The 11,270-nt window shown below is 32.5% G+C and overlaps 2 protein-coding genes across 3 annotated transcripts in view; both read right to left on the bottom strand.

The window, feature by feature from the left end:
• LOC108732840 (decaprenyl-diphosphate synthase subunit 1) overlaps positions 1 to 11,270 on the bottom strand; it is a 72,185-nt gene that overhangs the window by 14,696 nt on the left and 46,219 nt on the right. For both annotated transcript variants that reach the window (XM_025976615.1, XM_025976616.1), the window contains exon 4: positions 3,485 to 3,626. In XM_025976615.1, the coding sequence (XP_025832400.1) occupies positions 3,485 to 3,626 (142 nt within the window). The remainder of the gene's footprint in view (positions 1 to 3,484; positions 3,627 to 11,270) is intronic.
• Positions 6,787 to 7,944, bottom strand: LOC108734487 (methylenetetrahydrofolate reductase 1). Its single transcript, XM_025976617.1, has 2 exons — positions 7,533 to 7,944; positions 6,787 to 7,474 (listed from the first exon to the last, which is right to left on the bottom strand). Exons 1-2 carry the CDS (start codon positions 7,551 to 7,553, stop codon positions 7,064 to 7,066), a joined length of 432 nt encoding a protein of 143 aa, XP_025832402.1. The 5' UTR covers positions 7,554 to 7,944; the 3' UTR covers positions 6,787 to 7,063.

Genomic DNA, 11,270 nt, shown 5'->3' with positions numbered 1-11,270 from the left:
CTTAGGGGTACTTTATTCTCCCTATTAGCTATTAATTCTGGTGGGTGGATAGTCCCTCTGATCTACCTACACTCTAGCATAAAGCTAAAGAAAAATTGTTACCGCTGTCAGACCCTCGGCGGAATCGAACCCAGCAGCAGCAATTTTTCATCAGTAACTTGAGGTAATTTACAGTTGATAAAAATTAAAATTAATTTTCAGATTTATATTTAATATTAACAATTATTGAGTTTCAAAGTGTTTCCACATAGTATTAATAAATACTACTACTAAATACATTATTTCGACGGATCTGTGAGTTAATAAGTACGGTTCGTTGTTGTTAGCTGCTGTCACCTCTCGTAGCTTAGTGGTTAGAGCATTGGTGAGTAAAGCCAAAGGTCCGGGGTTCGATTCCCGGCGAGGGTCTGACAACAGCAACAAGGTTTTCTCATTAACCTCGAGGTAATTTACAGTGGGTAAAAATTAAAATGAATTTTCACATTAATAGTTAACATTAACCACCAACTACTACTGAGTTTCAAAGTGTTTCAGGTTGTAATTTAGTAGGCCTTCATTTTCGAGGATTTGGCGGAGTGTAATTACAATTAAGTACAGTTTTCTTTTGTACTGCAAAGTGGTTTATAAATGTAGGTAAGCACATACGTTACGTTATAAATCTTGTCGATATTTATTGGAGTCCGGTGCGAAAATGGAAACCTCGTCACTCGTTCGCTAAACGGAAAACGGAATATAAATGAAGTATATACGAAACAATGCTGGCCACGAATACTAATCGCTTTAGTTTGCGCATCGGTGACGTCTTTCGCTTTCTTGAAAAAAATTTGACCAGTAGTTTTGCTTAAAACCGCAGCTACCGTATTAACTTAAATACTGACGAGAATATTAAATATTGACATCCGCAAAATTATTGATTCAACGTCTGAGATCAATTATTAATACTCGAACTATTACGTAAGATGAATTCAAAGAGAAAAAATATTACGTGACGAAGGTTACAAATTGATAAAAAATATAAAATGTTTGATAGCTTTTGTTAAAATAAAAAAAAGAAACTGTGAGAAGATAGTGCATAGGAAAAGCATATGATACATGTTTGATAGTTTTCTTTTACCAAATCAAAATGTATAATTAACATTTGTCAAATAGCAAGTCAAATGTCCGACGACATAACATAGGTTGTATTTTTAATATTCCGTTAGAAAAATCCCAAAATTGAAAGAAATGTTTAACCTAAAATTTTCTTTCTTGATTCATGGTATTTCAGTTTCAGTTGAAGAACCAGAATACTTATTTTATTGCTGTTGTATATAAATGAGGGATGCTACATATTAGCCATTTTCAAGATTTGCAATATTTTTTGAAACTTCACTGAAATGATTTCAAAGATTTTTGATAATTTTATTGTTCTATAATTGTTTCAACAAAGGAATCATTATCAAAAAATTACCCTCTAAATGCCCCTTCCGAATATATCCCATAATTACCCCAGCTGTATCTTTAGATTAATGTATTATTATTATGGAAAAGCTCTGNTTTTGGCAAAAAATAATATTAAAATAAGAAAAAAACTTTTTTAAACATCAAAATTTCTTTTAACTCATTATTAATAATTAAATCGAAGCGCAAAATTCTTTTTCGATTTGATTCTGATTCAAATCAGAACAAGATAAACTAACCATAATTTCTCTTTTCTTTTCAACGTTTTGCACCCGTTGAATGAATGAATGTTAGGTTATGGTTGCTTTGGGTTGCCATCATCCCTTCTAGTTATACAATATAATAAAATAGAAAACGATAACAACTTATGAAAGGTAAAAGATACAACTGGGTCAACCTAATCTTTGTAAGGGGCATTTAACCGTAATTAAAAAGTCGAATTAAAAAATATAAAAGCTTCGGTGATCTTGCCTCCTTAATCTTAATAACCATTGAACATCTGCTCTTTAGTCTGTAAAATCTATTTCGAATTTTTTTAAAGTAATGTTTGCATGTGTAAAAGGTAGTTACGATTATAGACAAATTAATTTTATTTATATGCACACATAAATAACTATACTTAATTGCACTAAGCTTTTTTAAAAGTTCTGTTAGTTTCAAAAGAGGCTACGTTTTGATTCGAAACCAAACATCGTTTCAAATCTAATATCGCTGGTCGGCCTTCGATTACAAAACCCGAATGGATCATGGTATAAAAGCACTAACAGCTCAATTCACTCGGATTTAATAAATTATTATTTACTATCGTGTCCTACTGTTGCGGAATACATTGCACAAGAAATAGTATAGCGTTGTGGAATAAATTTACGCTGGAATTTTCAGAATATCACTTTAAAGTTTAATAAAAATTGTAAAATTATTGAAATTATACTTTAATATGCCATTCGTAGTAGGTTAACCGATTGTCATATTTTATTCATAGACAAATTACACCCACGGCGATAAGGTATTTTAATTGATATTTAAAAAATATCAAAAATTTCGACCCTGAAAATGAATTAAATTAGCATGTACAGCAGCATCAATAAATATTTGGTGGTGACTACTACAGCCAATAGACCCATCGGAATGAATTAAAGAAAATGTCATAGAACGTCATAAACCGACGTTTGGTAACATCCATTTCCTTGCCCTTCTACCGCGAGTTTTTGGTGGATTACTGCCAAGAAGCCCGTCGAAGTGTAGGTATTCAGGAAAGTATTATAAAACCTCCTATAACATGCTTAGATGTCGTTTGATACCATCCTCAACCTTGTCCTAATACTTCTTCATAAAGAAAGTGAACTTCTGTTTTATCTGATTGCCGAAAACAGAACTTTAATAAATGAAATTTAATTCCACGAAAACGAGAGCAACCTACATTTCCATCTGCGAACAATAATCTAATCTAGGTTTACCTTTACCCCTCTTAACTCCTGTTTTTACTTCTAATACGTCACTAACTAACCCTTTATGTTTGAGAAGGTGTCTTACTAAGCTATTTCACCTGTTTGCTATTAAATTCCATAGCGCCTTCTCTTTTCTGACTCTTTCTAATACCTCCTCATTTTTAATTAAAAATGACCCTACTGTGCGCTATTCTTTCTATTTTTTATATTTCTAGCGCTTTCTTCATCCAGAATTATATCACTTCCTTAGATCTCGAAAACAGACATCTTCTAATTTTTCGTATCCTATTCCTATTTTTACATCCTTTATAAGGAATGAGTGGCCAAACAAAGGGCAAACAAAAGATAAAGCAAAATACAAGATGATCCATCTTAAAAGTAAATTAGTTTGTAGTCCAGTTGTATTCCTGCTGCATACTCCTGGTATTTCACCAATTTCATATGGGTTGTCTTTGCTTTCAGCAAAAACACAACGGATGGCGTTTAAAATGACAATAATTTATTATGAATTAAGTAGTCGATTAATATTTTAAATGCATCCTATTGATAATGAAGCAATTAATAGCCATAGAGGTTGCCAAATTAAAATGAATTACCTTTTTGTGACTCCATAACACGTTGACACTTGGTTTTCCACGTCGGAAATCCGACTGGTCGATAACATCGTCGTGGATCAAAGACGCCGAGTGAATCATCTCTGCAATCATTGCTACGCTCCTTTGGGATTGCAAAAGGTCACTGAAAAAGAAAAAAAAAATATTTTCTTACTGATGTTCACTTCAACGTTCCTTTTTGTGAGATATTCATTTGATGGACAAAAGAAATCGAACAAAAAAAGTGCAGCTATGATTAAAGGGACTTAAATGTTTTCTTTTAATTAACTGCACAGTGAATGAAACAAAGTCTTTTCTTACAGAGATACTTGCTGAATATAAGTTTTTGATCAGCCTTCTGTAAAAATTGTCACATGTGGATCATGATTTTGAATTTGTTGGTTTTCATCAGAACGTAACATTGAATGAATAATAAATAATCGTAGAAGAAAGATACAGCAGTAAATGCCATTTCTAAAGCCTTAAGAACGTGATTCAGCAGCAGCTGACAGTTTCTAGTAAAAACATACTATATTGTGATAATGGACAATATTGAAGGTTGCTTAGGAGTAAAGGTCTTTCTTAAAATTGAGGAAGTGGGTGGATAATGTTGTTCAGGTTAGAACGGAAGGTCTCTTTAGGAATTGAGGAAATTGGTAGATGGTGAGGGTCAAGTCAGAAAGGAAGGTCCCTTTAGGAATTGATGAAATGGGTGGATGGAGAGGGCTAGGTTAGAAAGGAAGGTCCCTGTAGGAATTAAGGAAATGAAGTGGATGGAGGGGGTTAGGTTAGAATGGAAGGTCTCTTTAGGAATTGAAGAAATTGGTGGATGGTGTGGGCCAGGTTATAACTGAAGATCTCTCTAGAAATTGAGGAAACGGCCGACATGAAAATAACAGAAGAATAACGAACTATCTGTAGAATATTACTTGCTCAGCTTTTTCTTACATGTTCCAAGAAACCATAAAAAATCTTGGACCAAGTCAGACAGTCGTGGAATTGAACCGGTGACCTCTAGAAGGAATTAATCAAAAGATCACACCTTCATCGCGCCACTTGTATACGTTTCAAGAGAATGTTAACCAAGACTATTCTGATAGGTATGCCGTGCCTCGCCGTTCAGTTTGATAAAACGATTTACTTAATTGAAAAAGCCCTTATTAATCTTAATGATTCCACAGCCAGTGGTCAAACATTACAGGTGACATCTACTACATAAATCAGAAGACAAACGATTGTCTAAAACCACGATAGCAACTGATTTCACATTACGACATCCAGCAGAACTTAATAAATTTTGAACTATCAACCATGCATGCATACTTTTGTCCGGGGGTTCCTGAATAAACAACCTCGCGAGCCCTTAGAGATGTATCCCTTTTACTATCTTCCTATATGGTTTTTACTCTAAAGAGAATAATAAATAGAAAAAATGGGTAATTTCAAAATAAAATAACTGATTGGTTTCTAATCCTATCTATGAAAAACCTCTACATATGCGAATCACAAAAAATTTCAATAGGTAGGCACTCTTACATAAGAAATTAATAGAACAGAAATACTGAAAAACCTGAATATGTCATTGCAATTAAAAATGAACAAATAATATTAAATCACGGCTAGAAACGATGTGTAATTAGGAATTAAATAAATTACTTCTTGCACAAGAAATGCCATTAAAAGAAAAGGAAGATGTAGTGTTTTACGCAAGCGCTTTTTTTAATTTTCAATAATAACAATCGGGTGCAACAATGTACATACGCAAGTATATAAAACGAGTTAACAAGATCGTTTTCGTTTCGCTGAATTCGGCTCGACGAAGAAGTGAACGTGCAATCATATCAATCATTCATGCTCTGAAAAGCTGCTACAATACTGCTCCGAAGCATCGCCTTAATGGCGCAAGTCTTGTAATGCTCATACCGCTGAAACCAATGCATATGAGACACTTACGAAGAGCAGATGAACTATTTTGTGTAAAGTAGATGCGATAAACAATCGTACGCTGAGTTTAGCAGGATAGTTGAAGACAAAAAGCAATCACAATAATTTAAAATTGGAAACCGGCCCTGTGCGTGAATTGACAAAGAATAGCGCAGTACAATAAAAACTCTGCAGCTATATGGATGGAAAAGTAAACTTTGCCGATTACCGAACGTCTAAGATAAATAAATAAACACAAGCAATTTAGTACTATACATAACGTCGTACGTACTAAAGATTAATCGATAAATGAGCATAATCTGGATAATTTTAATTTTATTAAGCAAAGTCTGTAAACAACACCCTACGAAAAAGAGTAGGGTATGCAGTACCTTTCTTTTGAAACCACCGATACAAATTCACTCACGGACGAAAATTAGTTTCAAGCAAGGCTTGCACTCGCTGCAAATGATAAGGATGCGGCAACTGGGAATGTATTCTTTTAAATTGAGGATTTCGTCCCTATAACAACGATTTGGTTGAAACCCGTAAATACATGTTACGTCACATTATTGTAATAACTGTTTATTAAACTAAACAAAGTTTAAACCTTAAAAGAATAAACTCCTATTAGAGGTAGATTGTTAACGTAAACACCCTAAATGGGTGACGAAGGGGAAGGGAGGTCTCCAAAAAGGCGAAATTCAGAATCGACGACCAATAAGCACAATTCACTATTCAGTAAAATTAAATCAAAAATATCTTATAAAGTAGTACAACCAATCTTCTCTTTTATTTGCGTCATATTTAGTTATTAGTGCAAATGTTCAAATATTGAAAAAAAGAAATAAATACAATATAGATGCATGTGCTAAAATTTCTTACAGTTTCTTGTTGCAGCGTTTCATTAATTATGGAGTCGACTGTACATTCGATAAAAGCTTTAATTCAAGGACAGAGACGTTTTAATTCGCTTGCAGCACAATTACCACTACGGCGAAACCGAAAGTTTTTTGTAGTACAACAATAAGGCACACTTTGCAATTATTTTCAAGAACAGGCACAGTTATTTTGTAAACGGGAAGTACAACAATTATTAATATTTACGTCCTTTATTTTAATTAACTTTAGGAATTGATGAAATGGGTGGATGGAGAGGGCTAGGTTAGAAAGGAAGGTCCCTGTAGGAATTAAGGAAATGAAGTGGATGGAGGGGGTTAGGTTAGAACGGAAGGTCTCTTTAGGAATTGAAGAAATTGGTGGATGGNAAAGTTTTGGATTATACTGTTAAGGTCCTAAAGCCCAGTGGAAAATTTATGACTCATGTAACTGTGTTACTATTCTGGGTTTGGCTTTTTTGTTACCATTTTTGTTGTTGTAGGGTAATGGGGCCTGTTGTGAAGAATCTTTAAAAAAATACGAAAGTCTTATCACCGAACTAAATCCAACGGTGAAAATTAATAAGACAAAAGCGTTCGTACCATCGTTTTTGGAAGATTGGGTCTTCTATCAAATGACTTTTGGGCCAAAGGAATAGCGTTGTGTACCAGTGGTAAAAATTAATAATCCCACTTTCGAAAAGACTAAAAAAAAAATGTTTTTTTTTATGTAGGTAAATAAAACCAATTACATAGATGGTGTTACTGGTATATTTCCTGTTCATTCGACATATTTTAGTGGTCTTTCAATATTTAATGTACAAAAACCTAATCTTTCACATATTTCGTAAACCGCGTAAATATTATTCAACGTAAAAAGATGGACGTCAATGATTGGGTCCTTTTTGGCCGTTAAAAGGTTCTTTATTAATTCCGTTGTGAAATGAATTCCGAAATTGTACACGGACATGGCGTTGTGCTTGTTTTGTTCCACAATGGCGCTTACTTCTTGAGGTACCATTATATCACAAAACTGGGACATTTTTAGTAACGATTTTTGTGACGTAAACGCGAAAATTCCTGGTACAATAGGCACCTCTATTCCAAAAGATCTACATCTGTTTTGGAACGTTTGAAACGTTTTATTGTCAAAAATAGCCTGGGTTATGATGAAGTCTGCTTTGGCGTCTATCTTAAATTTAAGAGAAACTTTTTTAAATAACTTATTGTGTTTATTCTTTTTGACTTACCTTATCTTTGAGGTGGATCATGTCTTCTTGTATCGTTTTTGATTTGGGATGTCCCAAAGGGTACCCAGCTACGCCAATAGAAAAATGGTCACCATAATTTTGCCTAATAAATCTTATTAGGTCGACAGCATATTTGAAATCGCAATCTTTGTGAAGTTCTTGACGAATATCTAAAGGATTTATAACATGTTTAATCAGTTTTATAGATTTACTTCAAATTTAGAGATAATAGTAACGTTTGGGTATTCTATATACACTACTCTAAGTTGGTGGTAGTTTAGACATTATCTTGTTGTCATTGTCAAATAGATGTCAACTTACCTCCTTGCAACACAAGTAGATTTCTGATACCAATTTGTTTAATTTCATTTAAAACTGTTATTGCCTGGTTCTTGTGTAAACTTCGACTTGTAATATGCAAAAGGATAATATTTCCTTCATTTACAAGTAATTTGGACAATTTTAGTGCAGGTAATTGCTGTATATTTTGTAAACAACTTTCTATTTGTATATGCCATGATACTGAACAAAAATTTTTGTTTATTGCATTTAATTTACCTAAAATGCAGCTGCTGTTTGTTGGAGACAATTCAATAGATATTGTTTTATCTCCTGAAGACTTTTGCTTTGCGAAAATGTTTGCCAATTTTTCATTAAAAGTATTTTTAAAATACTCATCTTTATACAAACTTTCAGTCAGAAGAAAACTACGTTCTCGTAAGGTTTCTTTCCTGACTCATCATTAAAGTCTCCTATTTAACGAATGGAATTTTATACATATCTACATATAATACAATGTGAAATGCTGAAAAATTAAATTACCACCATTAAATGCTTTTTGCACTACTATCTGTTGACCATATAGTTACTAAAATATCTAGGTGACTTATTATGTAATTCAATAAAATAAATAGTTATAAGGTTTCTTTCCTGACTCATCATTAAAGTCTCCTATTTAACGAATGGAATTTTATACATATCTACATATAATACAATGTGAAATGCTGAAAAATTAAATTACCACCATTAAATGCTTTTTGCACTACTATCTGTTATCAATAAACAAACTAAATATCGGTCGTTTTGCTTTTATAATTAAAATTCTTAATTAAATATTAGATAAATTTCGGGATTGTTTCCTAATCTATCATTGAACTTTCCTTCGTGACTCTATTCAAGAACAATTTTAAAGACGAAATAATTGCGGTTAAAGGTTTTAAGGTCATGCAACGAAAACGTTAAAGAAACGTTTATCATTAAATGCCTCATAGAACGTTGAAATAGTAAATTTTATGATACAGCTATAATTATATTTAAATAAATAATAAGGTACTATTTGCCATCCATAGGTGAATATACAGTTAAGGCAAAACGTTCAACAAACAATGAAATTAACGCCAAAAAAGGTTAAAAGTCATTTATTTCTTAAAAACAACATTTGTCCATACAATTTGGAAAATTTTGTTTTTCAAGTGTCTTTTCATTTTTTTTTAAGCACATCTATCTGAAAATATCACCTGCTTGTCCATAAAATGTCCTAAAATACTCGAACTCTCAAAATCTTTAGAACAAAGCGTAGCAGTCCCTAAAAGAATTGTATTGCATTTTTTTGGACTTATATGACTTGACTGAATGTATTTGTACGAATTTTCCTCCATCACATCATATTTTTCAAAAGATTACTCTACCATTTGATGATTGCATATAAGAGAACAACAGTCGGTTCTTAACACACCGCTAGTGTATATGGTTAGTAGACAATAGAATATTTTTATTGTGTTTTAACGCATTATTTATGAATTACTTAATGTTTCTCTTAAATCTTTAATATACATTTAAAACTAATAACAATACACACATTTTATTACTGTACATTATGTACAATTGCACTATTCATTCAACTTCTGTCAAGTTACCTAACCTAACTCCTGATGTATTCTTTATTTAATAATTAACTACTTTGACAAACGAACGTATTGTTAATGTAATTCCCTACCACGCCAGGATCGGTACTGCGGAACTGCGGAAGCTGAAGTGACAATGCTCTCTATATCTCGTACCCGTCATGCAGCTACCTATCTGCGCATGCGCACTATAGTTAACAATCGAACAAACGAAGAGCATAGTTCCATACAATGATTTGTGTCGTTTTATAAACTGAGGGATACCTCCAGCTATTAAGCTTAAGCTTAATGTATATTGTACAAGTATAAAAAAAGAATTAATAAAAGATTATTCCCTATATTAAATGTTATCCGTTACATTAAACGGTAATAGAAAGATGCTGCAATTCCGTAGTGCTCATATACGAGCCGCCACTGATTATGATAGTAAGTACTGCACCCATAAGGCGTGGAAAATCCGTACAACTGATTATATCACCTACAAATAATCTAATTAATAACTCATCTTATGAATGAATACAAATCCATATCAGGATATATGTGGGTATACCATAAATGCGATAGCAGGTGTACGGATTATTCATATTCATGATCATCTCCAGACGTAGACCGATTTGAAATTTAATGCGCGATTCTTAAACTGTATTCGGTAGAACAGATAACGATTTAGAATGGCAAGGTCGACAAAAATACGTGACATACATAATTTTTTACTAAAAATATGGGCAATTTTACACATTTACTGTTTGCATAATAATTTTAACCAGGACTAATCGCTTATAGCGGATTTTTCCTAGATTATAATGCCGTTTTCCGATTACCATATATAAGAGGAATTCTTGAATAGACAATTTTGACGAAATTCACAGGGTCCAGGGTCAAATGCCTTATTTTCGGGAAAAATCGGCAGAACTTGTTTAATAATGACAAGTGGTAGTTAGTTAAATTTTTAGATTAGAGGTTACCAATCATATTCCTTTCTGAACGTTTCAGTTAGCAGTTGTCTTCTAAGGAAACCCAGTAAAAATACAGCAAAATGGTTTTTTAAAAATATTTAAATACAAAATGTTGTTATTTCAAATGTAAAATACAAAATAGATTTAGCTTTTATATATTAATTGCTAAATGCAAAATACTTTTTCGAATTAATACTTTTTTACTATTTAATTTTCTACATTCATTTAAGTATAAAATATTTTTTAAGAAAACCTTGCAGGCATTTGCTCATTTTTAAATATTGGAGTTTTTTAGACTAATAGTGGTGTTGGCACTATTTCACCAGCTGCTAAGATTGAGTATGATTCATATTTTTCTGCTTGAAGTGATGGAGATATAGTTTTTCTACCTTTATGTTATAGTTTCTCCAGTTCAGCAACAAATAATTCTTCTATATGCTTCCTTATTTACCTTTGTCACCCGTTTTAATTGGAAAAAAAACACTGATACCAAAATAATTTATTTAGCGTGAAAGATCAGAGTCAAAATAGGGTTGCAAATAATTTTATTGATGTAAAATCACCATCAATCATTTTATATCTAAATATTTACACAACCCAATGGGGTTGTAAATATTTATGTGTAAGAGAAAGAAATGGAATTCATCTTTAGCTTTGAGTTCAGCTAATGAATAAAGTTTTTCGAACCGTTTTCTAAGAATTTTGGATTATACTCATTTATTAGCACACGACATTATCTTGTAATTTTCAGTTTTACACAGCTGGCGTATATCCATTCGATATTGTTTTGCGGGCTGTTTTGTCGTAATTAATAGAATTTCGTAGTTCCTTGCTAAAGGTACGATAAGTGGTGATTTGTCAGGTGCTGATATCAATTT

The sequence above is a fragment of the Agrilus planipennis genome, unplaced genomic scaffold (genome assembly GCF_000699045.2).
Source record: "Agrilus planipennis isolate EAB-ADULT unplaced genomic scaffold, Apla_2.0 scaffold68, whole genome shotgun sequence".
Lineage (NCBI taxonomy): Eukaryota > Metazoa > Arthropoda > Insecta > Coleoptera > Buprestidae > Agrilus > Agrilus planipennis.
This window is presented reverse-complemented; position numbering and strand designations above follow the sequence as displayed.